Source organism: Lepidochelys kempii, chromosome 16 (assembly GCF_965140285.1).
Source record: "Lepidochelys kempii isolate rLepKem1 chromosome 16, rLepKem1.hap1, whole genome shotgun sequence".
NCBI classification, from domain to species: Eukaryota; Metazoa; Chordata; order Testudines; family Cheloniidae; genus Lepidochelys; species Lepidochelys kempii.
Window position 1 is genome coordinate 9,473,656 of NC_136395.1, and position 27,451 is coordinate 9,501,106.

General features: G+C 44.8%; 1 protein-coding gene across 1 annotated transcript; it reads left to right on the plus strand.

Annotated features, from left to right (window-relative positions):
- The first annotated feature begins 4,493 nt into the window (after positions 1 to 4,493).
- On the plus strand, positions 4,494 to 22,294 carry LOC140899050 (ficolin-1). Its single transcript, XM_073313765.2, has 10 exons — positions 4,494 to 4,575; positions 6,396 to 6,509; positions 7,237 to 7,290; positions 8,485 to 8,520; positions 9,377 to 9,421; positions 10,285 to 10,320; positions 11,151 to 11,278; positions 12,277 to 12,406; positions 13,011 to 13,145; positions 21,727 to 22,294. The coding sequence occupies exons 1-10, from the start codon at positions 4,494 to 4,496 to the stop codon at positions 21,972 to 21,974; spliced, it is 1,008 nt and encodes a 335-aa protein (XP_073169866.2). The 3' UTR covers positions 21,975 to 22,294.
- Positions 22,295 to 27,451: the final 5,157 nt, after the last annotated feature.

A 27,451-nucleotide genomic window follows, 5' to 3' on the forward strand; every position in this document is an offset into this window, starting at 1 on the left:
GTTATCTTTTTGGGAACTGAAGTTAAACTGAATGGTCTGTAATTCCTGGGTTGGCCTTATTTCCCTTTTTATAGATGGGCATCTAAGTCAGTTTTGCCTTTCGGGATCACAACTGAGGTACAGAGTCTTGTTTTCAGCTTCCTGCCAAACAGTCTCTCTGCAGGTGACAGTCCATGATTCATTGGTGCTGCTCTATAGTTCAGTATAGTCAAGTATGGCTCTGTTCCCATGGCAGTGGCCTTTTCCAAAAGCCATTTTCACACCATTCTCCAAAAGACCGTTGGATTGAGGATACGTGGGACTCAATGTTCCATGCTTAATCCCATCAAACTGTGGAACATTATCAGACAAAAGAACTGCCCTTGGGTCCCCATCTGACTGTGACCTGAGGTCAGACATGGCGATTTGCTGAAATTAAGCATGTTAGTCAGCAGAGGAAAAAAAAACTAATTAGGATTCCTGCAGTAATGGCAAGTGAACAGGGAAGAGCCCAGCGATGAATCCCCGTCCTGCGGTGGGGCACGGGAAATGTGGCATACAGAAGACCCAGTCCCTGGTGCCGTTCTTGGGTACTGAAGTCCTTCTGATCAAGGCACAGCCTGTGGGCGGTGTGAGGCCGGTAGTGGCCCCAGTGTGCCGGGACCGGGTCTTCTTGGAGTCAGGTTCCTGGGGAATGCAGCCCAAATCAGGTGGTAAATTCCATCTAAGGCTAATTACTGTCACGAGACCGATAGTCAACAAGTACCATAAGGGACAGTTGAAAAGAACTTTGAAGATAGAGTTCAAGAAGGCGTGAAACCATGAAGAGGTAAATGGGTGGGATCCACTCAGTCTGCCTGAAGGATTAAACCTGCCGGGTTCAGTCAGCCAGCCCAGGACAACAGATTCCCATCACCCCCTGCTCAGAAGGGGACTGCAGCTTGGACGGCTCTGGCCCCCATCAGGCACATTTCCACCTAGTTGGTGCACCACGACCGGCTCTGGGTTGGCTGGGAAGGCCTGGCAGGCAGGTGGCTCGCTGCTTCCTGGCAGGGAATGTTACAGCCCCCAGGCAGCAGCTCTTGCCTCACCCCAGGGCCGAGAGAGATAACCACCGCCGCACCTTCGCCCATGCCACCCAGCCCCTCCCTCACAAGGGGTGTGGTAGAGAGGCCTTGAGGGGGACGGGTCCCCCCCTACTCCCAGCGCGACTCTCAACTGGTTCTTGAGGATCATTGCTTCAATGCTGGTGACACTGGCTTCAGTGAGGATGGTGCTGCATAGATTTGACTGCCCTCCAAAACGTATCAAGTTACCAAGTCTTCTGTGTGATCAGATGTCTGCCACCATTCTCTCTAATGGCCTGGAGTCTGACCCTTTCGTTATCAAAACTGGGTTTAAGCAAGGATGTGTTATTGTGCCAACTCCATTCTCTATCTGTTTAGCAGTCATTTTGGAACTTGTTAAAGACAGCCTGCCAAATGGACTCGCACTCAATATTGAGAAGACTAAAGTGCTCCATCACCCTGCTTCAGGCCTTGCACATGACTCACCACAAATTGCCATTGAGGGTCAGATTCTGGAGACAGTCGGGCACTTCTGCTACCTCGGTAGCCAACTTTCTCAAAATGCAAAAATCGACAGTGAGATCCAGCACAGGATAAAGGGTGCAAGTGCTTCCTTTGCGAAATTGCTCCACGGGTTTTCATGGACCGTGACCTTCAGCAGGACACCAAGATCATGGTCTATAAGACAGTAGTTATTCCTACACTCTTTTACGGATGCAAAACCAGGGTAACCTATCGACAGCACCTCAGGAGTCTGGCGAGGTCCCACCAACGATGCCTCTGGCATATCCTTTGCATCAAGTGGGAAGATCACGGCATTAACACGAGCATCCTCACTGAAGCCAAAGAAAATAACAATCCACCATCAAAACATAGCTTTTACCAGCATAGGTAAATAAATCCATGCCAATTTCATACCATGCTCTTTGTTCATTGTGCTAAAACATAGGATCTTTTTTCTGTTTAGTTGGTATTTTTGACATGTTTCACACATTTTAGCAGTTTTCTCTGTCATTGTTCATTTCTGGCCAACACAGTCTCTCTTTGCTCTGTATTTACATTTTGCCATACCCAAGTACCCTTCCTGTATAGTAGTCAGCAAGTCAGCTTGTAACATCTACTCTCCTACTTCCTCTAAGCCTCATGCCATCAATAACAGATAGTTCTGCTTTAAACTGTAAATAGGGACATGGTATGGAATGTCCTGGCCACCCTGTACTAATAGCCTTAATACCCTCTGTAAAGAACCATCATTAGCTGTAGCCTCAGCAAATTCTTTCCACTTCCTGTCTGAGGCTGGACAATTCTTTTTTGATCTGTCTGACATGCACTATGTCTGACTCCACCCCTGTTTCTATTACAGTTTTATCAAATGTTCTGGACAATGTGTCCCTTACGTCCTCACCCACAGGCACTCTTTGAATCAGCCCAAGGGCTGGGCACGTTTTTAAATCCAATGTACGTGCTTTATTCCTTTTCACGATCTCAAAATCCAACAATTCTGTTTGATCTTTTACTGTCACTGCTAGTACACATGTACCTGTAGTAGGAAGGAGTTCCCCCATTATAAGCTTTCAGTTTGACCAGTTTGCTCACCATGTTCCCTGAGTTTTTTCCAACCTTTTGACACTAATACCTGAAACAACATTTACCTGGCATCAGTGCACAATTTGTAGGTTATAAGAGTCCCATTAGTGTCTAAGGAAATTGTCCATTCGTTTCTTCCTTCCTCTTCAGATACAGCTCCTAGATAGAACTCCTGAGCTGTTGTCTGTGCTCCCTGCCTGGATCACTTGCGTTAGCACACAGGCTTCGTTTCCTCTTCCGCAGTTGCTGAACTTGGTTGCAGACTTTGGCACAATGATTGTATTTCTTACAAATATTGCAGCACTTACCAAAAGCTGGGCATTGTTGAGGTCATTTTTCGTCCACATCTTGAGCAATCTTTGAAGTTTTTACAAACTCTTGTGCGTTGCATTTTTCATGCATCTCTGTTGTTTGTTTTGTACTGACTGACTGCTTGCCAGTTTTTTGTCTCTCATGTCACTCTATCCAGTGTGGCTGTCTGTTCTGTTTTCCTTCTATTATTTTTATGCTGTTGAATGATTTCTGCTGCCTGACACAGTCTTACAGCTTTATCCAAAGTGAGATCCATATAGTCCAATCGTCTCTTTTGCAGCTTTGGATCTCTGATTCCAATTACAAACCACAATACCACAGTGGAAAGTGTCATCCCGTTTCCCCAGTGCAAAGAGAGGAAATATCTGTTGCACACAGGCAGAACAGCAGCTGCCTTCTTGCTGTACAGACTGGAACCATGCAAACACACATGCACATAAAGAAATGAACCTTGGCAGTGATCTGCCATCTGGAGCGTCTGCCGTGCAGCAGTCACTGAAAAATCACATGGTCATGTAGAAAAATGCAGCAGTGGTATATTAGCAGATATGGCCTGGGCATGCATCATTATTATTTATTAGTTCTATGACACAGGCACACATAACACTGCAAAAATTGGGACAATAATTATTTTCTCTCATCCTTCATTTGCCTAGGCTGCTTAGATCATAAGGTCTTTGGGGCAGAGATGGCTGGAAGTTGAAGCTAGACACATTCAGACTGGAAATAAGGTGTAAATATTTAACAGCGAGCGTGATTAACCACTGGAGCTATTTTCCAAGCTATTTCCTATTGTGCTAGATTCTCCATCACTGACCATTTTAGAATTGAGATTGGGTGTTTTTCTAAAAGCTCTGCCCTAGGAATTATTTTGGGGAAGTTCTGTGGCCTGTGTTCTACAGAAGATCAGACGAGATGATCACAATGGTCACTTCTGGTCTTGGAACCGATCCCTCCATGACTGGCTTCTACTGCTGGTTTGCACAGCACTCAGTACAGGGGGGTCCAATCTGACACGAGGCCTCCTGTGGCTACTGTCACACACATATTAGTAACAGAGCAGTTGGCGAGTAAATCCACCCAATCCTGCTCTCCTTGTTCTCCCAAAGGTTCCCACTGAAGCCAACAGGGGGCTTCGACGGGATGGAGAAAGTCAGTTTGGGCTCATTATTTGGCACCCTATTTTACTATTTCAGAAGACACATTGACAGGAATCAACTTCGTGAGGAAAGATTCAGACTGGCTCCGTTCAACAATCATTATTTGCTGTGTGGGGGAAGCAACGGCTGCTAGTCCAGTATTCAACATGTCCTATCGGGCCATTTAATCAGCTCCAGTTGTGACCGCTGCAGCATAAAAATCTCAGTGGAAACTGCTGGAATGTGGAGAGTGGGAAGGAGGTGCTGAGATACCTGAGGCAGAGAGCTTTATTTGCTCTAGGCTCTATTGTTATTGCATATAAAAGACTTAAAGGGACTGAAATACTAAAGGAGAGGAGAGGTGGTGAGAAGACAAGCGGAGCTGTGGTTGCAGAGACCAGCACTAGCGATGGGGAGAGCTGCCCAGAAAACTCTCCTCTCTTTACTCTGTTTAGGAGCAACGGTTTGTCTGGCTCAGGACACCTGCCCAGGTGAGTGAAAGACGATTTAATCCTCTTTCCAACATCATTTCACACTGTGGCTCTTGCCAACCTGGACCCTGGAGAACTGGGAACTGTTCAGGAATATTCATTCTCCTACATGTCCATAAAGTGCTTTGCTTCTTCATGGTGCTTTTTAAATAATAAAATGAACGGCTTCCTTGTACAAAATTCCTTTGTCGAAATTAATCTATACTGCAGAAGTGCACAGTACAGACTTGAGGCATTCAGAAATCAGACACAGTTTTTGCAAATCATGTTATGAAAAGGTTGTCTTTCGTCTTCATTGAGATTCTTCAAAATTTGACTTGACCTCTTCTCCCTCATGCTCATTTACTATCTTCTAACCTCCCTGTGTTGCTGCTGGAATCTCTCTGTCTAAAGCTTTGCATAGTTTGCATATTTGGGCCAAAGCCTTTCTAATCTGGTGACTGACCGACCCACACAGGCAGATGAGCTAAATTCTGGAAAATAAAATCTCAATCTTCAAAGCTCAGAGTGAGCCTGTGATTTCAGATCCCTCTGCTTTATAAAATTCACCTTTACCAAATTAAGATGAAATTTATAAAATCGCAACTGTTGTGTACATATCACTGCAAATCCACTATACAACTCTTTCCATGTCAACACATTCATTTCTTTGCTTTGGGTTGAGAATCTAGCAGCATTTGAAGGTTTATTTTAGTTCATCATGAAATCCTGTGATCCTAATGCAAGATTTAGTCAAATTTGTGGAGACCTCATTCAGGCAAATGGTCTCTTTGAAGGAAATGGGTGGTTTGCTAAACAAGGATTGAATACAGGCTCCGCCATCTTATGCATAAATTAATGTATTATTTCAGAGCAGTACTGCCTTCACGGTTCATCTCCTTACGTTCATGATCATTTTGAAAATCATTTACTATGTACAATTTATGCCCAAATGTTCCAGATTAGGAGGTAGAGTTCCTATATAACAGGTAATATTGCCCATGTCCACATTTTGTTTACCTCAAAATTTTTCACAACAACAGATCTCAATGGAGTTGACCGGTATGTCCCTATTTTTCTCCACTGATGTCCCTATAAATAATTTTAAATCTCACAATGTGTATAATATAGAGAGGGGACTGTTAGGTTAAAAACATATTTAGTTCTTTAAAATATATTACCTGAGCTTGTAAGAACAACTGTTTTTTACTTTTTATTTTACTTTTGCACAATTTCTTCACTGAATGGCAGCTATTTGTTTTTCCTCTGCATTTCATTCCACTTTTCATAGAATCATGAAATATCAGGGTTGGAAGGGACCTCAGGAGATCATCTAGTCCAACCCCCTGCTCATACCATGACCAGTCCCCAACCAAATTATCCCAGCCATGGCTTTATCAAGCCTGACCTTAAAACCTCTAAGGAAGGAGATTCCACCGCCTCCCTAGGTAACCCATTCCAGTGCTTTTGTTTCTCTGTGGTTAATTTCGTTAAAAGATTCTCATGAACTGACACAATGCTGCAATGGTCAGGTTGCAAACATTGCAGAGGGATGTGTACATCAAAACTAAGTCTGAGGTTATTTCTTTTAAATACAAATATTTAATAACTTCTTTTTAACTTTTGTTTTCACTATAACTTAAAACAAAGACTAATAGTAATAACCCCCAACTTTTAATATTAGGGCATTGTCTCTGAAATGCATAATGCTAATAGAGAAAGGAAAATCAAGGAACTATCTAGGCTTTCATTTGCTGAGTTTATCCCTCTGGATTTCTGCAGAATGTTTCAGATCGTGAGAGGCTAACCATCATTGATTATGGATTCATTTCTTTCCCCAGAGGTGACCATAGTAGGTCTCAACAGTACCGATAATCTCTCCATTCTCCAAGGTAGCCCTGGAATTCCAGGGGCTACAGGGCCCAGAGGAGACCAAGGAAATGCAGGAATGAGAGGTACATTCCCAGGCACTGAATGGGAATCAGACATGGCTGGTGCTGATGTAAATGGGAATTACTTTTATAATATGCTCAGACATTGGAGATTCCCCTCAACCCTGATATGAGGAAATTCACATGGCATCTCCCATATCCTATGGCAAGGGATTGGAGCTTCAGAATAACCAAGCTCTGAAATATTGTCCATTCCCTTTGGGTTGTCAGATTGGCAACCAAGTCCTCTGGTTCTTTCCTCCTCTCTGTCACTGGCTCGCTGTGTGACCTTAGTCAAGTCACTCTCTTTAAACCTCCGTTTTCTCCTCTGTATAATAGTGATAACAGTCCTTTACCTCCCAGAGGTTATCTGAAGCACATTTCACTGATCTCTCCAAAGCGCTCTGAGAATTTTGGATGAGAGGGGCTAGAGAAGAGGAAATCATGATTATTATCATGAGCCAGGACATTTTTAATGGTAGCATGTATAAAATGGTTGTTTACCAGCTTTGGCTCTCACCTAACAGCAAGATGTGCTTGTCCCTTTGACTTCAATGTGCCTCCATGTAAGAGTCCATGCTAGGGGATCCTGATGTGAGATCAGGGACTCAGCGAGCCAGATGCAGATACAGGATTTGAATTTTGACACAAATGGGTTGTTGTAATTCCAGGTAGGGGTGGTAGGTGGGAATTATGTACTGAGTATTTACGCTGCCCTGGAAAACATTCAGTCAGTTTTCTGTGTTTGCAGGAGAACGGGGACCTCCGGGGATCCCCGGAAAGGTGGGAAAAACTGGCCCAAAAGGTAAAGTAACAAAGGGCAGAGAACTGTGTTTTCCTATAGGTGACCTAAGAATAGGAAATACGTTTTTAATCAAATATCAATTAGACCTAGTATGGTATTTAGAAGTTGCTTATAATTATTAGAATTGGGAGCACTGGCTGTTGGGAATCTGAAAGAACAGGAAACAGGAAGGAGGGGGAAGGAGTTGAGAGGCTGGGAGAGCGTTACCGAGGCTGCAACAGCAGCTTGGTAAAGAGGTTTCCACTTTGAAAATAAAGTCCTGTTGAAGCTTGTTAGTACCTTGCCTGGTTGATACAACATTTTGGCAACGAGCATGGATCTTCTGCCTCTGAACCCACCTGCACCCTTTCTGCAAAGCCCAGGTGAGCCTCCAATTGCTTTTACTACCTGGATCCATATGTTTGAGGCTTATCTGCTTGCAATCAGTGCTACAGAGATTTCTGAAGTAAGAAAGCGTGCTCTGCTAATCCCCTGCCTTGGAGCAGAAGGGCAGCGTATATTTTACACCTTTCCCTTTGCAGTTGATAAAGATGAGACAGCACTCACTGAATTAAAGAATTTTTTTGGTGCCAAAAGTGAATGTAGTAGGTAGTTGCTACAGCTTTTGCCAGTGTGAGTGGAAACAAGGGGAAACTATAATGCAGTATATTGCTTCCCTGAGGAGTCTGATTGTAATTTGTGACTTTGGGAATATGGCAGATGAGATGATTAGAGACCAGCTCATTGAGAAAACAACCATGCTTCGTGTAAGAGAACGCTTACTTCTAGAACCACATCTTACACTAGAAAAAGCAATAACCATTGCTACTCAGATTGAGTCAGCTACAGCTGAAGCCAAAATAATGAGCATGGATACAGGAGCCACAGTCCAGGCTGTGACTCCTTTGTGGAAAAGTTCCCTACCACTGCAGACACACAATTGCAAGAGGAAAACTAATGAAAAACCACCACATCAGCAAATTCAAAATACAGTAAAAGCATGCTTGCTTGTTAGTACCTTGCCTGGTTGATACAACACCTTGTTATAAAACATCAATTCCTATAATATGTGGGCTCCAAAACTACCATAACTTCTCTTCACTCTATATTTGACAATAAAGGGTTTATTATTGCAACAGAACTTCAGTTCTGATCCAGTGTCAAGATCTCGCTATCTCTGATCAGTCTTTGCTCTCTTATTTTTTGTTCAATCAGGAGAAAGAGGTCCTGCTGGCCGCCCTGGAGCGAAAGGTGAGAGGCCTCAGATGATTCTTCTCACCGCAGAGCAGGGCACTTTCTGGTGCTATTCACTGTGATAGAGGAATTGGGAGCAACAATCCCTCCATTGTACAATTTTTCCTTTCAGCTCCTTGCCAAACAAAAAAGATGAAATGAAATTGGTTCCCGTTAGACAAAAATGTCCCCTTTTTGTTGTTCCAAAATGAAGAGTTGGAACATTTCAAAATTGTGAATAAAATTTCACCCAGCTCTAATTATAATGTCATGACGTCCTATGCAGTCACAGGAGATAGATCTCAACTGCAGTGTAGACGTAGCCTAAGCCATTTAATTTCAGCCAATGCAGAAGACAAGATAAGATAAATGCAGTTCTGCCAACCCCAAATCTTTGAAAAACTAAAAAAAAAAAAAAAAGTTAGGCTCATCAAAAATCCGGAGACTGGTTTTAGAATCATGAGATTATGTAAAAATAATAAATCTGGTGTTCTTTTTATTTGCCTTCTGCTTTTTGAGTATTTAGGGGGCACATTTTGAAGCTTTTGCCGTAGCTTTGAGGGCTAGAAACTTACTTTTTCTTTAAGACCAAAGGCTGAAATCATGTCACATCCACTGGACCTGAGGAGCTGGGGCTTTAAGGAAAACACTAATTATCATGAGACTCATGACCAAATCCTGAGAGTTGGCAACATACATCACTTAAGTCCCACAAAACGCCAACTTTAACAGATCATGCGGAGTATAGCTGGTACATAGGCCTTGAACTAGCCCCTCCACACAATGAAACCCAAGCGATTGCTGTAGTGAGATGGTGAATTATGGAGGTGACCTCCAGGTAAAACAAGGATTTTATTCTGAGTTCTTTTTTTAGGAGATAAAGGAGCCCCGGGAGCTACAGGAATCCCTGGAACACTTGGTGAGACCCTCTGCACTCTCCTTTATACTGAACACAGCATTTCAGTTCTATTTTTGCAGCACTAAAAATTAAGAGTCTGAAGAAGCTTGTTTCTTGAATAGTTACCATGTCCACAATATCAAGCTCACTGATCCTCCAGTGAGATTTGGGCTCTATAAAGAGAGAAATAGCTGTGCCTACAAAAACACGTGGCCATCCATGTGTTGTAACGTCTGGAACAACACTAGCCAAATGACCTTTGGTATGAGAGAGAACAGCTGAAATGTAAGTGAAATCTGTAGATCTGGAGGTGTATCCTAGAGAAGGTTACTTTCCCCTACCCCTCCTTATATTTTCCACATACCAGGAGTATGGAGTATGAATCACAAGAAATTGATCCTATTTATATGTCCAGTTAAAGGAACGACCCTTTTTCTACCAGTACTTTATTTAACTGTTATTCTCCCGTTGTCGCTTGGAATTTTTTTAAAAAGAATATTGAGTCAAATTCACAGCTAGCGTAAGCGCATGCAACTCCCTTGACTTTGTGGGCATTGCTTCTAGTTACTGACCAGCAATTAATTTAGTCTATTAAGGACCAATTCTTAGCCCTGCAAGTAGGAGCCTCATGAGAGGGTTACAAAATAGTGTTGGTACATAATGAGAGCAGTCTTGATGGTTCAGGCTGGAAGGCTGAGATCAGAGACATTTGTGGATCCATTAGCACTTGGATTTTCACGGTTAAAAACCTGTCTAGTGCATTTTCAAGATAACGAGTACTTTGCTAACCCAGCTGTACCTATTGGCCGATTACATAGTTTAAAAGACAGTAGAATATTTTCTGGTTCCATTTCACTTTCTATTGTGTTTCTTTTCATGACTAGAAGAGGAAGTGCTGGATTACATGCAGTGTCAGAAAGGTGAGAGTTTCTTATGACCACTGAATGTCATCTCATTTCATCCAGCAACCCAAACATGAAAACCCATGAGAGACAGACAATTTGCAAAAAAATATATATGTGATTTACCCCATTTGCTGTTCTTAAACTATAAGTAAAGAGACTTTGATCTTTTGAAATGAAGGTGTTTTGCTCTTAGCAATTGGCCAGTGAATCTTTTGTGGAAATACATTTCAGCCGACAGATTCACTTGCAAACTGATGTGAGTATTCCTGTGAGAATCTGATATTTTTTCAGGGTGAGTTCTGACCCAAGTCACGTTATAACCTGAAGCCCTTCTGGCTCACAGACAGATTTCAAAATGCTGCATGGGAACTTGTAGTACAAACCTTTGGTCACATTTCAATTTCCATGACTTTTCAAGACCTTTGAGCCAATCCACTGTTCAGGTTGAGCTGTTCTCACCCAGAACAGATCGGGTTGGGCTAGTGATTGCATCTTTTCCTCTTGCAAACAAAGTTAATACAAACCAGATTGGCACAGTGGAGTCCAAATCAATTGTTTTGCTAACTACAGAGAGCATGAAAAGCCTCGCTTGGTACGTTTGCTGCTGCTGTGGTAGGTTTCCAAAGATAGAACACAAGGGGAACACAAACTATTTAAAGGGATACGACCCAATTCCCAAACACTAACAGTGGGGAGGGGAGAAGATGGTGGCTCAAAGAATATTTTCTAGTTACCTGATTCTGCAATTGATCTGGCCCTCAGTGCAATGTAAAGCAGCCCATGAATCCCTGCTCCAAGGAGAGTTATACAACCAATTTACATATTTCAATTCCTCTTTCCACCAGGAGCAAAGAACTGCAAGGAGCTGTTAGATAGAGGGTACACCCTGAGCGGCCGGTACAACATCTACTTGCATGACTGTAAAGCCATGACCGTGCTGTGTGACATGGACACAGATGGTGGAGGATGGATTGTAAGAGCAGCGCATAATGAAGCTCATTGGATGTTTTTTCTTGAACAACAAACAATTTACTGTCCCAAGAATGGGAGATGGTCCTTAGCCAGTGGGTTGCAGCTAGGAGAAAAGCATGAGGACAGAAGGTCCTAAGCTGTTAGCTCCCCATGGTGAGCTGAAATAAAAACACAGACACTTCCTGAGCCCTTCTAATCCTCCCTAGTCCTTGGTTGTGGAGATAACTTGGTTGTGAACACAATGGGTTCCATGGAGGAAACCCGGAGCTTTAGAGTCTAAAAGACCCCGTCTGAGGGGACATTTGTCACTGCTCTGACACAGGTTCCCCTTTTCCTGGCTATTCTCTGCCCAGCTCTCAGAGCCTCCTCAATAGCTGCCCAGACTCCGGAACCAGAATTCCTTCTTCATTCCCCTTCTGGTGCATCAGCTGCTCTGTCACTCAAGCAGCCTCTGAGAATGAGTGGAGAGAGTGTTCTAGGGAGCTGAGGAGATGAGGGGTTTGAACCCTGTATACTCATCATATTTAAACCTTCCAATTTATTATTATGCTTATTTATATCCCAGTCGTGCCTAGAGTATCCGATGAAGATCAGGGTCCCATTGCACTGAGTGCTGAACACACATACTGAGAGACAGACCCCATCCTTTGCAGCTCACAGTCTCCATAAACAAGGCAGACAAAGGGCCGGACAGAAAGCAGAGGTGCTGTGACTTTCTCAAGTGGCACAACTGGGTATAGATCTTAGGCCTCCTGATTGCCAGTCCAGTGCTGTAGATTTTGGAGCATGTGATCCTTTAACCTAGTGCTGTTGCTGCCAAGATTTAATAGGATCCTCTGAGACAAGCCTCCCTCTGCGATAGTCACCTGAGCTGAAATAGACCTGACCATGTTAAATCTCATCCAACGATTTACAGTCTCAGAGTTTCTGGTCTTCTGCTCTAGTAGGATGGAAAACAATGTGGGATTTCCCAGCTGAGAACCTCCTGTTTCCCTGCAGGTGTTCCAGAGACGGGTGGATGGCTCTGTGGATTTTTATCGTGACTGGAATACATACAAAAGAGGTTTTGGCAGCCGGCTGTCAGAATTCTGGCTTGGGAATGACAATATCCACCTGCTGACATCCATTAGTAAAGACATCACTGATTCATTCTTTTCCTTATCGCAACCTTCTCCACCAAGTTTTGTTCCCACACTTTAGCCACGACACAGGGTATAGAGTTGTACTATCGGTAGAGGTAACGCTTCCGCTGCAGACACCCCTTCCTGTTCCTTACAGCCCAGTCCTGCCACACAGAGCTACTGAAGCCAGTAATGCTGTGGTAGATGGGCTGGATCCAGTCACGATTCCTGGAGCAGCATTTTGTCCTCGGGTGGTTCGCCCACAGTACAGCAATAAGGGATGCTACAGCCTGGATGAGGTCATCGATTCTGAACTACCTTCGCAAAGCATAACATGGAGCAGGTTTTTAATAGGGAGGTCAGGTTGGTGGATGGAAATTGAATTGATAAAGGTCAATAGGAAGATATTGGCTTGATGCAAAAATTAGTGAGTGAAGTTCTGTGATGTGTGTGATGCAGGCAATTCAAAGGGATGATCATAATGGTCCCAGCATAAGGGAGCCTGATTTGTGTGTAGAGCCTTTAGGAGCTTGTGCAATACAAACAATCAATAACAGTAATAAACACTAATGGATCGTGCTGAACATTTTGCTTTCAAATTGTTTTCTAAAGGTCGCAATGTGCTTCGCATCGATCTCAGAGATTTTGATGACAACTATGAATTTGCTACATTCTCATCATTCAGAATTACAGGGGAGACTGAGAAATACACGCTGATTGTTGGACCCTTTGTGAATGGCACTGCAGGTAGGTTCTGAGCTCATCCTTTACCCTTTGTGGCAGATGGAAAAATGTAAAGCAAAACATGCAGAATATTCAATGGCAGAAGCAAAAGGCGAGGTAATCTGTGGAGGTCATGTCTGTCAGGAAACATCAGTTATTCTCCTGCTGAACTATTAGAGGAGAAACACACGGTCTAGTGACAACAGAACATACAGTATAATAGGGATATCCTGCCTAGTGAAGGACTGATCACAGAATAACAAGCAGAGGTAGGCACAGCTACTGCTGGTTGCTTTCCCAAATTAGATCTTAATGCCCCATAGAAATATCTGAATTGAACTACGTACATCAGAACATAAGAATGGCCATACTGTATCAGACTAAAGGTCCATCCAGCCCACTATCCTGGCTACGGACAGTGGCCAATGCCAGGTGCCCCAGAGAGAGTGAACCTAACAGGTAATGATCAAATGATCTCTCTCCTGCCATCCGTCTTCACCCTCTGACAAACAGAGGCACCATTGCTTACCCATCCTGGCAAATAGCCATTAATGGATTTAACCTCCACGAACTTATCTAGTTCTCTTTTAAACCCTGTTATAGTCCTAGCCTTCACAACCTCCTCAGGCAAGGAGTTCCACAGGTTGACTGTGCGCTGTGTGAAGAAGAACTTCCTTTTATTTGTTTTAAACCTGCTCTCCATTAATTTCATTTGGTGGCCCCTAGTTCTTATATTATGGGAACAAGTAAATAACTTTTCCTTATTCACTTTCTCCACACCACTCATGATTTTATATACCTCTGTCATATCCCCCTTTAATCTCCTCTTTTCCAAGCTGAAAAGTCCTAGCCTCTTTAATCTCTCCTTATATGGGACCTGTTCCAAACCCCTAATCATTTTAGTTGCCCTTCTCTGAACCTTTTCTAATGCCAGTATATCTTGTTTGAGATGAGGAGATCACATCTCTAGGCAGTATTCAAGATGTGGGAATACCATGGCTTTATATAAGGGCAATAAGATATTCTCTGTCTTATTCTCTATCCCTTTTTTAATGATTCCTAACATCCCGTTTGCTTTTTTGACTGTCGCTGCACACTGCGTGGACGTCTTCAGATGACTATCCACGATGACTCCAAGATCTCTTTCCTGATTACCTGCAGCTAAATTAGCCCCCATCATATTGTATGTATAGTTGGGGGTTATTTTTTCCAATGTACATTACGTTACATTTATCTACATTAAATTTCCTTTGCCATTTTGTTGCCCAATCACTTAGTTTTGTGAGATCTTTTTGAAGTTGTGGCACCTTAGAGACTAACCAATTTATTTGAGCATAAGCTTTCGTGAGCTACAGCTCACTTCATCGGATGAGCTGTAGCTCACAAAAGCTTATGCTCAAATAAATTGGTTAGTCTCTAAGGTGCCACAAGTACTCCTTTTCTTTTTGCAAATACAGACTAACACAGCTGTTACTCTGAAACCTTTTTGAAGTTCTTCACAGTCTGCTTTGGTCTTAACGATCTTGAGCAGTTTAGTATCATCTGCAAACTTTGCCACCTCACTGTTTACCCCTTTCTCCAGATCATTTATGAATAAGCTGAATAGGATTGGTTCTAGGACTGAACCTTGGGGCACACCACTAGTTACCTCTCTCCATTCTGAAAATTTACCATATATTCCTACCCTTTGTTCCCTGTCTTTTAACCAGTTCTCAGTCCATGAAAGGATCTTCCCTCTTATCCAATGACAACGTAATTTACTTAAGAGTCTTTGGTGAGCAACCTTGTCAAAGGCTTTCTGGAAATCTAAATACACTATGTCCACTAGATCCCCATTGTCCACGTGTTTGTGACCCCTTCAAAGAACTCTAGTAGATTAGTAAGACATGATTTCCCTCTACAGAAACCATGTTGACTTTTGCCCAACAATTTATGTTCTTCTATATGTCTGACAATATTATTCTTTCCTATTGTTTCAACTAATTTGCCCAGTACAGACATTAGACTTACCAGTCTGTAATTTCCGGGATCACCTCTAGAGCCCTTTTTAAATATTGGTGTTACATTAGCTATCTTCCAGTCGTTGGGTACAGAACCTGATTTAAAGGCCAAGTTACAAACCATAGTTAATAGTTTCACAATTTCACATTTGAGTTCTTTCGGAACTCTTGGGTGAATGCCATCTGGTCCCGGTGACTTGTTACTGTAAAGTTTATCAATTAATTCTGAAACCTCCTATAGTGACACTTCGAACAAAGTAGGCACACCACTTGTTCTCCGCTACAGGAGTAGATGAGAGGCAGATCAATTGATAGTCTCTGGGCAAAGAAAAAAAGGATAATAAATAAAAGAGACCTTTTGTATGGGTGTACTATAGTAATGGGGGACTTTAACTACCCAGACATTTGTTGGAAAAGGAATAAAGAAAAACACAAAAGTTCTTGGAATGTATTGCGGACTCCGTTTTGTAGAGGAAGTAACCGGGAGGGCTGGGGGGCAGGAAGGCGGGAACCAGCCATTTTAGACTTAATTCTGACCAACAGGGAGGAAATGGTAGCAAATCTGGAGGTGAAAGACAATTTGGGTGAAAGTGTTCATGAAATCACAGATGTCTTTATTCTAAGGAAAGGAAGGAGTGGAAACATGGACAAAGTGCGAAGGAGAAGTACAAAAGAGTAGCATACCCATGTAGGGACAAAATCAGAAAGATTAAGGCACAAAATAAGTTACACCTAGGAAGGAAAAGAAAAAGCCATAAGAAGAGGTTCTTAACATATATTAGCAGCAAGAGAAAGATGAAAGAACATGTAGTTCCTTACTTAGCAGGAATGGAGAGCTAATAACTGAGGACATCAAGAAGGCAGACGTGTTTCATGACTAGTGTGTTTCAATCTTCACTAAAAAGGTTACTGGTAATGACATACTTAACACACTATTAACAACAAGGGGGAAGGAATGCAAGCCCAAATACGGGGGAAAGGTTAAACAATATTTAGATGTATTCAAGTCAGGAGGGCCTGGCTAAACTCATGCTAAGGGACTAAAAGAGCTAACTGAAACAATCTCAGAACCATGCACTCCTGCAGGATGGGTGAGGTCCCAGAGCACTGGAGAAGGGCAAACATAGTACTTATCTTTAAAAGGAGGAACAAACAGGACCCAGGGAATTGTAGGCCAGTCAGCCTAACTTTGATGCCTGGAAAGACACTCACTCAAATTATTAAACAATCAGTTTGTAAACACCTAGAGGACAATTGGATTAATTAGCAATAACCACCATGGATTTCTCACAAATAAATCATGTCAAACCAACCTAATTTCCTTCTTTGACAGGGTTATTGGCTTAGTGGATAAAGGGAAAGCAGTAGACATGATATATTTTGATTTTAGTAAGACTTTTGACCAAATCCCACGTGGCATTCTCAAAATGCAAACTAGGGAAATGCAGTCTGGAAGAAATTACCATAAAATGGGTGCATCACTGGTTGAAAGACTACTCAAAGAGTAGTTATCAATGGTTTGCTGTCAAACTGGGAGGTTCTAATGGGGTTTTGCAGCAGTCAGTCCTGGGTCCAGTAGAAGTCAATATTTTCATTAATGAGTTGGATAATTAATTAATTAATGAGTTGGAGAATATGCTTATAAAATTTGCAGATGGCACCAAGCTGGGAGGGGTTACAAGCACTTTGGAGGACAGAAAAATTAAAAAACTCGTGGCGAAAGGGGGAAGTCCCGGATGACTGGAAAAAGGCTAATGTAGTGCCAATCTTTAAAAAAGGGAAGAAGGAGGATCCTGGGAACTACAGGCCAGTCAGCCTCACTTCAGTCCCCGGAAAAATCATGGAGCAGGTCCTCAAAGAATCAATCCTGAAGCACTTACATGAGAGGAAAGTGATCAGGAACAGTCAGCATGGATTCACCAAAGGAAGGTCATGCCTGACTAATCTAATCGCCTTCTATGATGAGATTACTGGTTCTGTGGATGAAGGGAAAGCAGTGGATGTATTGTATCTTGACTTTAGCAAAGCTTTTGACACGGTCTCCCACAGTATTCTTGTCAGCAAGTTAAGGAAGTATGGGCTGGATGAATGCACCATAAGGTGGGTAGAAAGTTGGCTAGATTGTCAGGCTCAACGGGTAGTGATCAATGGCTCCATGTCTAGTTGGCAGCCAGTGTCAAGTGGAGTGCCCCAGGGGTTGGTCCTGGGGCTGGTTTTGTTCAATATCTTCATAAATGATCTGGAGGATGGTGTGGATTGCACTCTCAGCAAATTTGCGGATGATACTAAACTGGGAAGAGTGGTAGATACGCTGGAGAGCAGGGATAGGATACAGAGGGACCTAGACAAATTGGAGGATTGGGCCAAAAGAAATCTGATGAGGTTCAATAAGGATAAGTGCAGGGTCCTGCACTTAGGACAGAAGAATCCAATGCACCGCTACAGACTAGGGACCGAATGGCTAGGCAGCAGTTCTGCGGAAAAGGACCTAGGGGTGAAAGTGGACGAGAAGCTGGATATGAGCCAGCAGTGTGCCCTTGTTGCCAAGAAGGCTAATGGCATTTTGGGATGTATAAGTAGGGGCATAGCGAGCAGATCGAGGGACGTGATCGTCCCCCTCTATTCGACATTGGTGAGGCCTCATCTGGAGTACTGTGTCCAGTTTTGGGCCCCATACTACAAGAAGGATTGGATAAATTGGAGAGAGTCCAGCGAAGGGCAACAAAAATGATTAGGGGTCTGGAACACATGAGTTATGAGGAGAGACTGAGGGAACTGGGATTGTTTAGTCTACAGAAGAGAAGAATGAGGGGGGATTTGATAGCTGCTTTCAACTACCTGAGAGGTAGTTCCAGAGAGGATGGTTCTAGACTATTCTCAGTGGTGGAAGAGGACAGGACAAGGAGTAATGGTCTCAAGTTGCAGTGGGGGAGGTTCAGGTTGGATATTAGGAAAAGCTTTTTCACTAGGAGGGTGGTGAAACACTGGAATGCGTTGCCTAAGGAGGTGGTGGAATCTCCTTCCTTAGACGTTTTTAAGGTCAGGCTTGACAAAACCCTGGCTGGGATTATTTAATTGGGTATGGGTCCTGCTTTTGAGCAGGGGATTGGACTAGATGACCTCCTGAGGTCCCTTCCAACTCTGATATTCTATGATTCTATGATTCTAATTAGAATGCAAAATGACCTTGGCAAATTGAAGAATTGGTCTGAATTCAACAAGATGAAATTCAGTAAAGAGAAGTGAATCACTTTTCACTTAGGAAGGACAAATCAAATGCACAACAATGTGATGCAGTTGTACAAAAAGCTAATACCATTCTGGGGTGTATTTACAAGAGTGTGGCATGTAAGAAACAGTAGGTAATTGTCCTGCTCTCCTCAGCACTGGTGAGGCTTTAGCCAGAGAAAAGTGTCCAATTCTGGGCACCTCACTTTAGGAAAGATGTGGACAAATAGAAGAGAGTTCAGAGGAGAGCAACAAAAATGATAAAAGGTTTAGAAACCTGACCTGTGACGAAAAATTAAAAAAACTGGTGATGTGTAGTCTTGAGAAAACAAGACTGAGAGGGAGGAATCTGGTAACAGGCTTTAAATACGTTAAGAGCTGTTATAAAGAGGACTGTGATCAATTGTTCTCTATGTCCACTGAAGGTAGGACAAGAAGTGACCAGCTTAATCTGTGATAAAGAGATCTAGGTTAGATATTAGAAATACATTTCTAAGTGTAAGGGTATCATAGAATCATAGAATATCAGGGTTGGAAGGGACCTCAGGAAGTCATGTAGTCCAACCCTCTGATCAAAGCAGGGCCAATCCCCAACTAAATCATCCCAGCCAGGGCTTTATCAAGCCTGACCTTAAAAACTTCTAAGGAAGGAGATTCCACCACCTCACTAGGTAATGCATTCCAGTGTTTCATCACCCTCCTAGTGAAAAAGTTTTTCCAAATATCCAACCTAAACCTTCCCCACTGTAACTTGAGACCATTACTCCTCGTTCTGTCATCTGCTACCACTGAGAACAGTCTAGATCCATCCTCTTTGGAACCCCCTTTCAGGTAGTTGAAAGCAGCTATCAAATCTCCCCTCATTCTTCTCTTCCGCAGACTAAACAATCCCAGTTCTCTCAGCCTCTCCTCATAAGTCATGTGTTCCAGTCCCCTAATAATTTCTCTTGCCCTCCGCTGGACGTTTTCCAATTTTTCCACATCCTTCTTGTAGTGTGGGGCCCAAAACCGGACACAGTACTCCAGATGAGGCCTTACCAATGTCGAATAGAGGGGAATGATCATGTTCCTTGATCTGCTCGCAGTGCCCCTACTTATACATCCCAAAATGCCATTGGCCTTCTTGGCAACAAGGGCACACTGTTGACTCATATCCAGCTTCTCCTCCACTGTAACTTCTAGGTCCTTTTCTGCAGAACTGCTGCCTAGCCATTCGGTCCCTAGTCTGTAGCGGTGCATTGGATTCTTCTGTCCTAAGTGCAGGACTCTGCACTTGTCCTTGTTGAACCTCATCAGATTTCTTTTGGCCCAATCCTCCAATTTGTCTAGGGCCCTCTGTATCCTATCCCTACCCTCCAGCGTATCTACCTCTCCTCCCAGTTTAGTGTCATCTGCAAACTTGCTGAGGGTGCAATCCACACCATCCTCCAGATCATTTATGAAGATTTTGAACAAAACCGGCCCCAGGACCGACCCTTGGGGCATTCCACTTGACACCGGCTGCCAACTAGACATGGAGCATTGATCACTACCCATTGAGCCCGACAATCTAGCCAGCTTTCTACCCACCTTATAGTGCATTCATCCAGCCCATACTTCTTTAACTTGCTGGCAAGAATACTGTGGGAGACTGTGTCAAAAGCTTTGCTAAAGTCAAGGAACAACATGTCCACTGCTTTCCCCTCACCCACAGAGCCAGTTATCTCGTCAATTAGATAAGTCAGGCATGACTTGCCCTTGGTGAATCCATGCTGACTGTTCCTGATCACTTTCCTCTCCTCTAAGTGCTACAGAATTGATTCCTTGAGGACCTGCTCCATGATTTTTCCAGGGAAGTTAAGCTCTGGAATAGGCTTCCAACAGAGGTTCTGAAATCCACATCACTGGAAGTTTTAAAGAAGACATTGGGCAAACACTTCTCAGGCACGGTCCAGATTTACTTGGTGCTGCCTCAGCCGAGGGGGTTGGACTAGATGACTTCTCAAGGTCCCTTCCAGCCCGACATTTCTATGATTCTGTGAATCTATGATCCTGAATCCTCAGCAGGCTCCGGGCTATGCTGTTAGTGTTAGGACCATATTGGGCTCACATTATACCATCACAATGGTGTAAAGTGATTTCAGGACACCCAAGGACCGAGCACATTGACTGCAATGAGTTATTCCGGATTTATAGTGGTGTAACTAAGCTCAGACTATCATTTTTTGGCATCCTTTCATCTACGAAAGATGGTGGGAATTGCAGCCTCTGATGTCTCATGTGACTGAATGGTTCTATCCGAGATTTGCATGATCTTTGACAGTTGCTGCAAATATATCAATCTTGGTTGGGAGCTGCTTGCTTCCTGTGGGCTCTTTTCTCTTCAAGCTGTCGGAGATAGCTCCTGTCCCGGACTTTGATTCTCTGATGGAGACAATGGCACCACTTGTTACGATCACTTGCCAGGATTTCCCATTGGTCAGGGTCAATGCCAAATTCCTTCATATCTCGCTTGCATGTGTCTTTTTGCGAAGCTTGGGACATCCTGACATTCTTATTCCCTCTAAGAGCTCCCCATATCGCTTCTCCTTGGGTATGCGTCCATCTTCCAACCTACTCAGATGGCCCAGCCACTGCAGTCATCTTCGCTTGAGCAGGGCTGTCACAGTTGGAGATTTGCCCTTCAAATTTGCCCAACACACATGAGAGTGCTGAGGACGCAAGCTTGGCACACTAGCATTTTGGTCTTGCTGGTAAGCTTTGAGTTGTTCCATGCTCTTTTAGTTAGTCTGCTAACGGTGGTGGCAGCCTTTCCAATGCAAACATTTAGTTCTTCATCCAGTGAGACGTTGGTACTCACTGTAGAACCTAAATCGCTGAACCTTTTGGACTACTTCTAGCTGGTTGGCATTTAAGGCGATTGAAGGATCTTGTGGAACCCTCTGTCCTAATACAACTGTTTTCTTGATGCTGATGGTGAGAGCAAATGCCTGACAGGTACTTGAAAGGAGGTCCATGAATTCTTGTAATAAATCTTCATCATGGGCTATGAGGGCAGCATAATCAGCTAATAGATGTTCCCTGATCAGCACCTTTTTGACTTTGGTCTTTGAGTTAAGTCATGACAGGTTGAAGAGTTTCCTATCCAATCCTGTGTGGAGATATACTGCGAATATGGCCTGGTGAAAAATGTTCCTTACTGAAAATAGAACTGCAATCTCTCTCCTGACCCCAGGGAGATTTCTGCTGCCTGGAAAGGGAGAAATTTAGTAACCCCACTGCAGAACCACCAGGCTGGGCTGTGGGAACTGAACTGTAAAAAGTTAAAAAGAAGAGAATATCTCACCCACCTTGTCTCTGTAAAAACATGTAATAAATAAACCCAATTGTTTCCACAGGGGATTCTTTAATGGAGCACAACGGCATGATGTTTTCAACCTACGACCATGACAACGACGTGTCATTATTGAACTGTGCTGAAGCCTTTAAAGGGGCCTGGTGGTACAAGGATTGTCATGCATCCAACCTGAATGGATTATACCTGAAAGGAGCCCATGAAAGCTATGCTAATGGGGTGAACTGGAAGTCATCCAAAGGGCACAACTTCTCCTACAAGATGACAGAGATGAAAATCAGGCCTGCGTAGCCAATCAGGGAGGCACTTGTAATAATTATACTGAGCTCTTATATAGCAGTTATAGGCCTGTCATAATAAACATTAATCTGAAGATGACACTAAAGATCTTTTCTTTATGCACCAGCCACGAGGGGGCAGACATCATCATAGACACTTACCCAGTGCAGTGCACTAGGACTAGAGCAGGTAAAAAAGATAAAAATAGTTTTGTGGGGAAAAAATTGAATTTTTCAGTTATTTTCATTTCAAAAGATTCTAAATTAACCCATTTTTGCTTTTGGCTTTTGTGCATTAAAAAAGTATGATTTTTTTCCTGCCAAACAAAACATTACAACCACATCAGTGATATTTCATGAACATTTTCATGTTTTTTCAAAGGCTGTTTGTCCTCAGAAAAGCTCATAATTTGAGAAATGTCAGCCAGCTCTGTCTAGGTTATGTCTCCTCTCCTGCATGGCTCTGCTGTCTCTTGATTCCATTACCAGAAGCACCACGACAGCTCCTACCACTGCCATGCAATTCTTCCTGTGGTGTTCAGGACTCATTACCCTCAGATGCTGCGTCTGCCTCTGGAGAACCTTCCCCTCTGTCAATAAAGCAAGGGCTGCTCAATGAGTTCCACGTCTCAGATTTGTTTGTACACACAAGACAGTTCAATAGCATTAAAGACCAAATGTGCCAGGCCCTGCGTTGTGAACATTGTGGGTAGAGCGTGCCCTGGGCAGAAGGGGACATTATTTGCCTGGCTACCCTGGGGAGTACAAGAGAGGGGAGCTACCTCTGCCAGCAGCGTTGCAGCTGCAGAAGGGTCATGTCGAAATAGAGTGAGGGTGGAAATAGAAGAGCACTGAGACGATCTCAGGCTAAACCTGCACTAGAAAGTCCCATCGCCCAGCCCATGGTGCCTTGTGAGGCAGAACAGGCCATAATCTTCCCTCTTTATGCTGGTATTATTCCCAGTGGAAGATTTAACAATTTAACAGCAAATGCTGACTGGACCCCTAGTCCCACCCCCTCCCCCCATCTCCCTCTCCCTGTGCCAGGGGCAGAGGAAGAAAAAGAAGGGCCTCGGTGCAGGCTTTTATTGTGGACCCCATGTGCCATCACAAGTCCCACATTCTCTCTTCCCTCACCCCCCACAGCCCCCATCCCTGCTTCTGCACCTCCTGCTCTGCTCCCCCGCCCATCCCAACGCCCCACCCAGGTCCACGCCCTGCACCAGAGCTGCTGCTGCTAGAGCCATCAGCACGGCTCCTGCCAAAGCCAGACCTGCTGCGGCGGGAGTCAGCGCCGCAAACCACAGCTGCTGCTGCCAGCGGAGCTGGAGTCAGAGCCCTAGCAGGCAGCGGGGGAAGACGGTGGGGCCTCCAACCAAAATGGAGGCTCTGCCATTGCCAGTCCCACTCATCAGACTTCGCGGCAGAGCCACCCTTTTGGAGTCCGTCCCCACCCCCGCGGGGCAAATTCAAATGTGGGCCGTGGGGCTCAGCGCACGGCTCTTCCTCGGGGTTCCAGCAGGCCCCCAACAACAGCAGCGGCCTGCGCTGGGCAGACGTTGTACGGCCAAGCAGCCCTGAGCCTGCCCCAGCTATTCATCTGCCCCTGTCGTCTACCTTCTCCCGCTCGATTCCTGACCCCACCTTCACAAGCACCCGACGCAGTCACCATGGCAGGGGGCCCCTTGGCTGCCTCAGGGCTCCTGCCATTGCACGGGTTGCACGTGTCTAACCCCATCCCTGGCCATCAGCCCCAATTCTTATAGGGCTCCCAGGCACAGACGACTCCTGCTCCTCCCCCATACTGAGGGGGCACAATCTAAAGGGGAGGGCACGTGACCGCCCCACGTATCTCCCAAGCCACCCCCCACTTTCCTATGCCTAGGCTTTCCCCACCCCATATTATCTCCGGGGCCTGGGGAGAGGCTCTGTCCTTCTCCCACGGTGCCCCCCCCCGCCCAGGCATGATCAGTCACTGTCTCCGGCAGCCGGGCCGAGTGGAGAGCGGGATGGAGCCACGTCTCACGCCGGCTGGAACCGGCCGCTCCAGGTCTCTGTTCCACGCAGCACAGCGGCTGCCTGAGAGAGCTGGGCTGGGGAGCGGGCAGCAGCAGTGGGTTGCCCCCTGCCTGGGCCCTGCTGCCGGGGACAGGGGCCAAGCGTGCCGGCTGGGCAGGCACAACAGGAGGACAGAGCCCCTCTCCCCGCCCCACAACTCAGCAGGCCAATCGGGGGAGGGGGGCACTTGGTCCCACATGAGCGCCCTACATATCGCCGCTGCTCCCAGGGGACCCATGGCCACCTGCCCTGCAATGCCTTTGAAACTCCACCGCGTTTGAGCCTGCCCAGCACTGGCTGCGGCTAGGAGACGTTTCCTTTCCCGTCCTGCAGGGGCCACAGCCTCTGGGCATGCACCAGTGCTGACCGAAGAGCCGGTGGGATGTGTTGTGTCTGTAGCCTTCTCAAGCAGTGGGACACTGAGAGGTGTGTATCGGCCTGCTACAGCCTCTCCCCGGCCCCACTCAGGCTTTGCTGATCTCTGCTAGATTCTGCATGGAAAAATCCACATTCTTTTTTTTAAGGATTCCCCCCAGAATGAAGGATAAATTAAGCAGCACAAAAAACACACTTCGTTGAGGCCTACACTGCCAGCTTAGTTACTCTCATACTGGGTGGTGTCTGAAAATGAACGTCATAAATAAAAATACGGGTCTGATTTTAGAGCACAAAAAGAAAAAGCAATTTTTTTTTATTTCAAACTGCCTCTAAAAATCCTAAAAAGCATAAATTATCATTTTGTAAATGGCCTGATCAGTCCCTGGAGTCTTAACTAGAAATTTGTAGTGTCTTTCGGGATCACTACTGAGTTACAGAGTCTTGTTTTCAGTTTCCTGCCAAACAGGCTCTCTGCAGGTGACAGTCCATGATTCATTGGTGCTGCTCTACAGTTCAGTATAGTCAAATATGGATCTGTACCCATGGCAGTGGCCTTTTCCAAAAGCCATTTTAACATTTTCACACCATTCTCTTACAAGTACGTTGGATTGAGGATACCTGGAACTCAATGTTTCATGCCCAACCCCATACTTGCTAGCCAATTATTTAAATTCATTTCCATCGAACTGTGGAACATTATCAGACATGAAAACTGCCTCTTGGTCCCCACCCAGCTGTGACCTCAGATCAGACAAGTCGACTTGCTGAAATTAAGCATGTTAGTCAGCGGAGGAAAAAAAAAAACTAATCAGGATTCCCAAAGTAATGGCAACTGAACGGGGAAGAGTCCAGCACTGAATTCCCGTCCTGAGGTGGGGCAAAGGAAATGTGGCGTATAGAAGACCCAATCCCTGGTGCGGCTCTCGGGTATTCGAGTCCTTCTGATCAAGACACAGCCTGTGGGCAGTGTGAGGCCGGTAGTGGCCCCAGCATACCTGGACCGGGTCTTCTTGGAGTCGGGTTGCTTGGGAATGTAGCCCAAAGTAGGTGGTAACCTCCATCTACGGCTAATTACTGTCACGAGACCGTTAGTCAACAAGTACCACAAGGGAAAGTTGAAAAGAACTTTGAAGATAGACTTCAAGAGTGTGTGAAACCATTAAGAGGTAAACGGGTGGGATCCACGCAGTCTGCCTGGAGGATTAAACCTGGTGGGTTTGGTAAGCCAGCGCAGGATGACAGATTGCCCTCACCCCCACTCCAGGCGGTGTCAGATGGGGACTGCCGCTTGGACGGCCCTGACCCCCATCGGGCGCATTTCCACTGAGTTGGTGCGCCGCGACCAGCTCTGGGTCGGCTGGGAAGGCCTGGCGGGCAGGTGGCTTGCTGCCTCATGGCAGGCAATGTTACAGCCCCCAGGCAGCAGCTCTTGCCTCATCCCAGGACCGAGGGAGATGACTGCCACCACACCTTCCCCCGTGCCTCCCTGCCCCCCCCACCTCACTGGGGCTGTGGTACAGGGGCCTTGAGGGGGATGGGTTCCCCCTACTCCCAGCACGACTATCAACTGGTGCATGAGGATCATTGCTTCAATGCTGGTGACACTGGCTTCAGTGAGGATGGTGCTGCATAGATTTGGCTGCCCTCCAAAATGTATCAAGGTACTAAGTCTTCTGTGTGATCAGATGTCTGCCACTGTTCTCTGTAATGGCCTGGAGACTGACACTTTCATAATCAGAACTGGGTTTAAGCAAGGATGTGTTATTGCCCTAACCCCGTTCTCGATCTATTTAGCAGTCATTTTGCTCCTTGTTAAAGACAGCCTGCCCAATGGAGTTGACGTTCAATATAGAATGGCCAGGCGGGGTGTCTAAAGTCTTCACGGTGTCCATTACTGATCTTCAGTACACTGATGACTGTGCCATCCTTGCGCACGCTGAGAATGACCTTCAGCCCACACTGGATGTTTTTGCACAAGCTTACCAAAGCCTAGGACTCTCATTCAATATTGAGAAGACTAAAGTGTTCCAGCAGCCTGCTTCAGGCCTTGCACATGACTCACCACAAATTGCCATTGAGGGTCAGATTCTGGAGACAGTCGAGCACTTCTGCTACCTCAGTAGCCAACTTTCTCAAAACACAAAAATTGACAGTGAGATCCAGCACAGGATAAAGGGTGCAAGTGCTTCCATTGGGAAATTGCTCCAATGGTTTTTCATGGACCATGACCTTCAGCAGGACACCAAGATCATGGTCCATAAGACAATTGTTATTCCTACACACTTTTACGGATGCAAAAACGGAGTAACCTATCGACAGCACCACAGGCGTCTGGAGAGGTACCACCAACGATGCCTCTGGAATATCCTTTGCATCAAGTGGGAAGATCACGGCATTAACACGAGCATCCTCACTGAAGCCAAAGAGAATAACAATCCACCATCAAAACATAGTATTTACCAGCATAGGTAAATAAATCCATGCCAATTTCATACCATGCTCTTTGTTCATTGTGCTAAAACATAGGATCTTTTTTCTTTTTAGTTGGTATTTTTGACATGTTTCACACGTTTTAGCAGTTTTCTCTGTCATTGTTCATTTGTGGCCAATACAGTCTCTCTCTGCTCTGTATTTACATTTTGCCATACCCAGCACCCTTCCTGTATACTAGTCAGCATGTCAGCTTGTAACATCTACTCTCCTACTTCCTCTAAGCCTCATGCCATCAATAACAGATAGTTCTGCTTTAAACTGTAAATAGGGACATGGTATGGAATGTCCTGGCCACCCTGTACTAATAGCCTTAATACCCTCTGTAAAGAACCATCATTAGCTGTAGCCTCAGCAAATTCTTTCCACTTCCTGTCTGAGGCTGGACAATTCTTTTTTGATCCGTCTGACATGCACTATGTCTGACTCCACCTCTGTTTCTATTACAGTTTTATCAAATGTTCTGGACAATGTGTCCCTTATGTCCTCTCCCACGTGCACTCTTTGAATCAGCCCAAGGGCTGGGCACGTTTTTAAATCCAATGTACGTGCTTTATTCCTTTT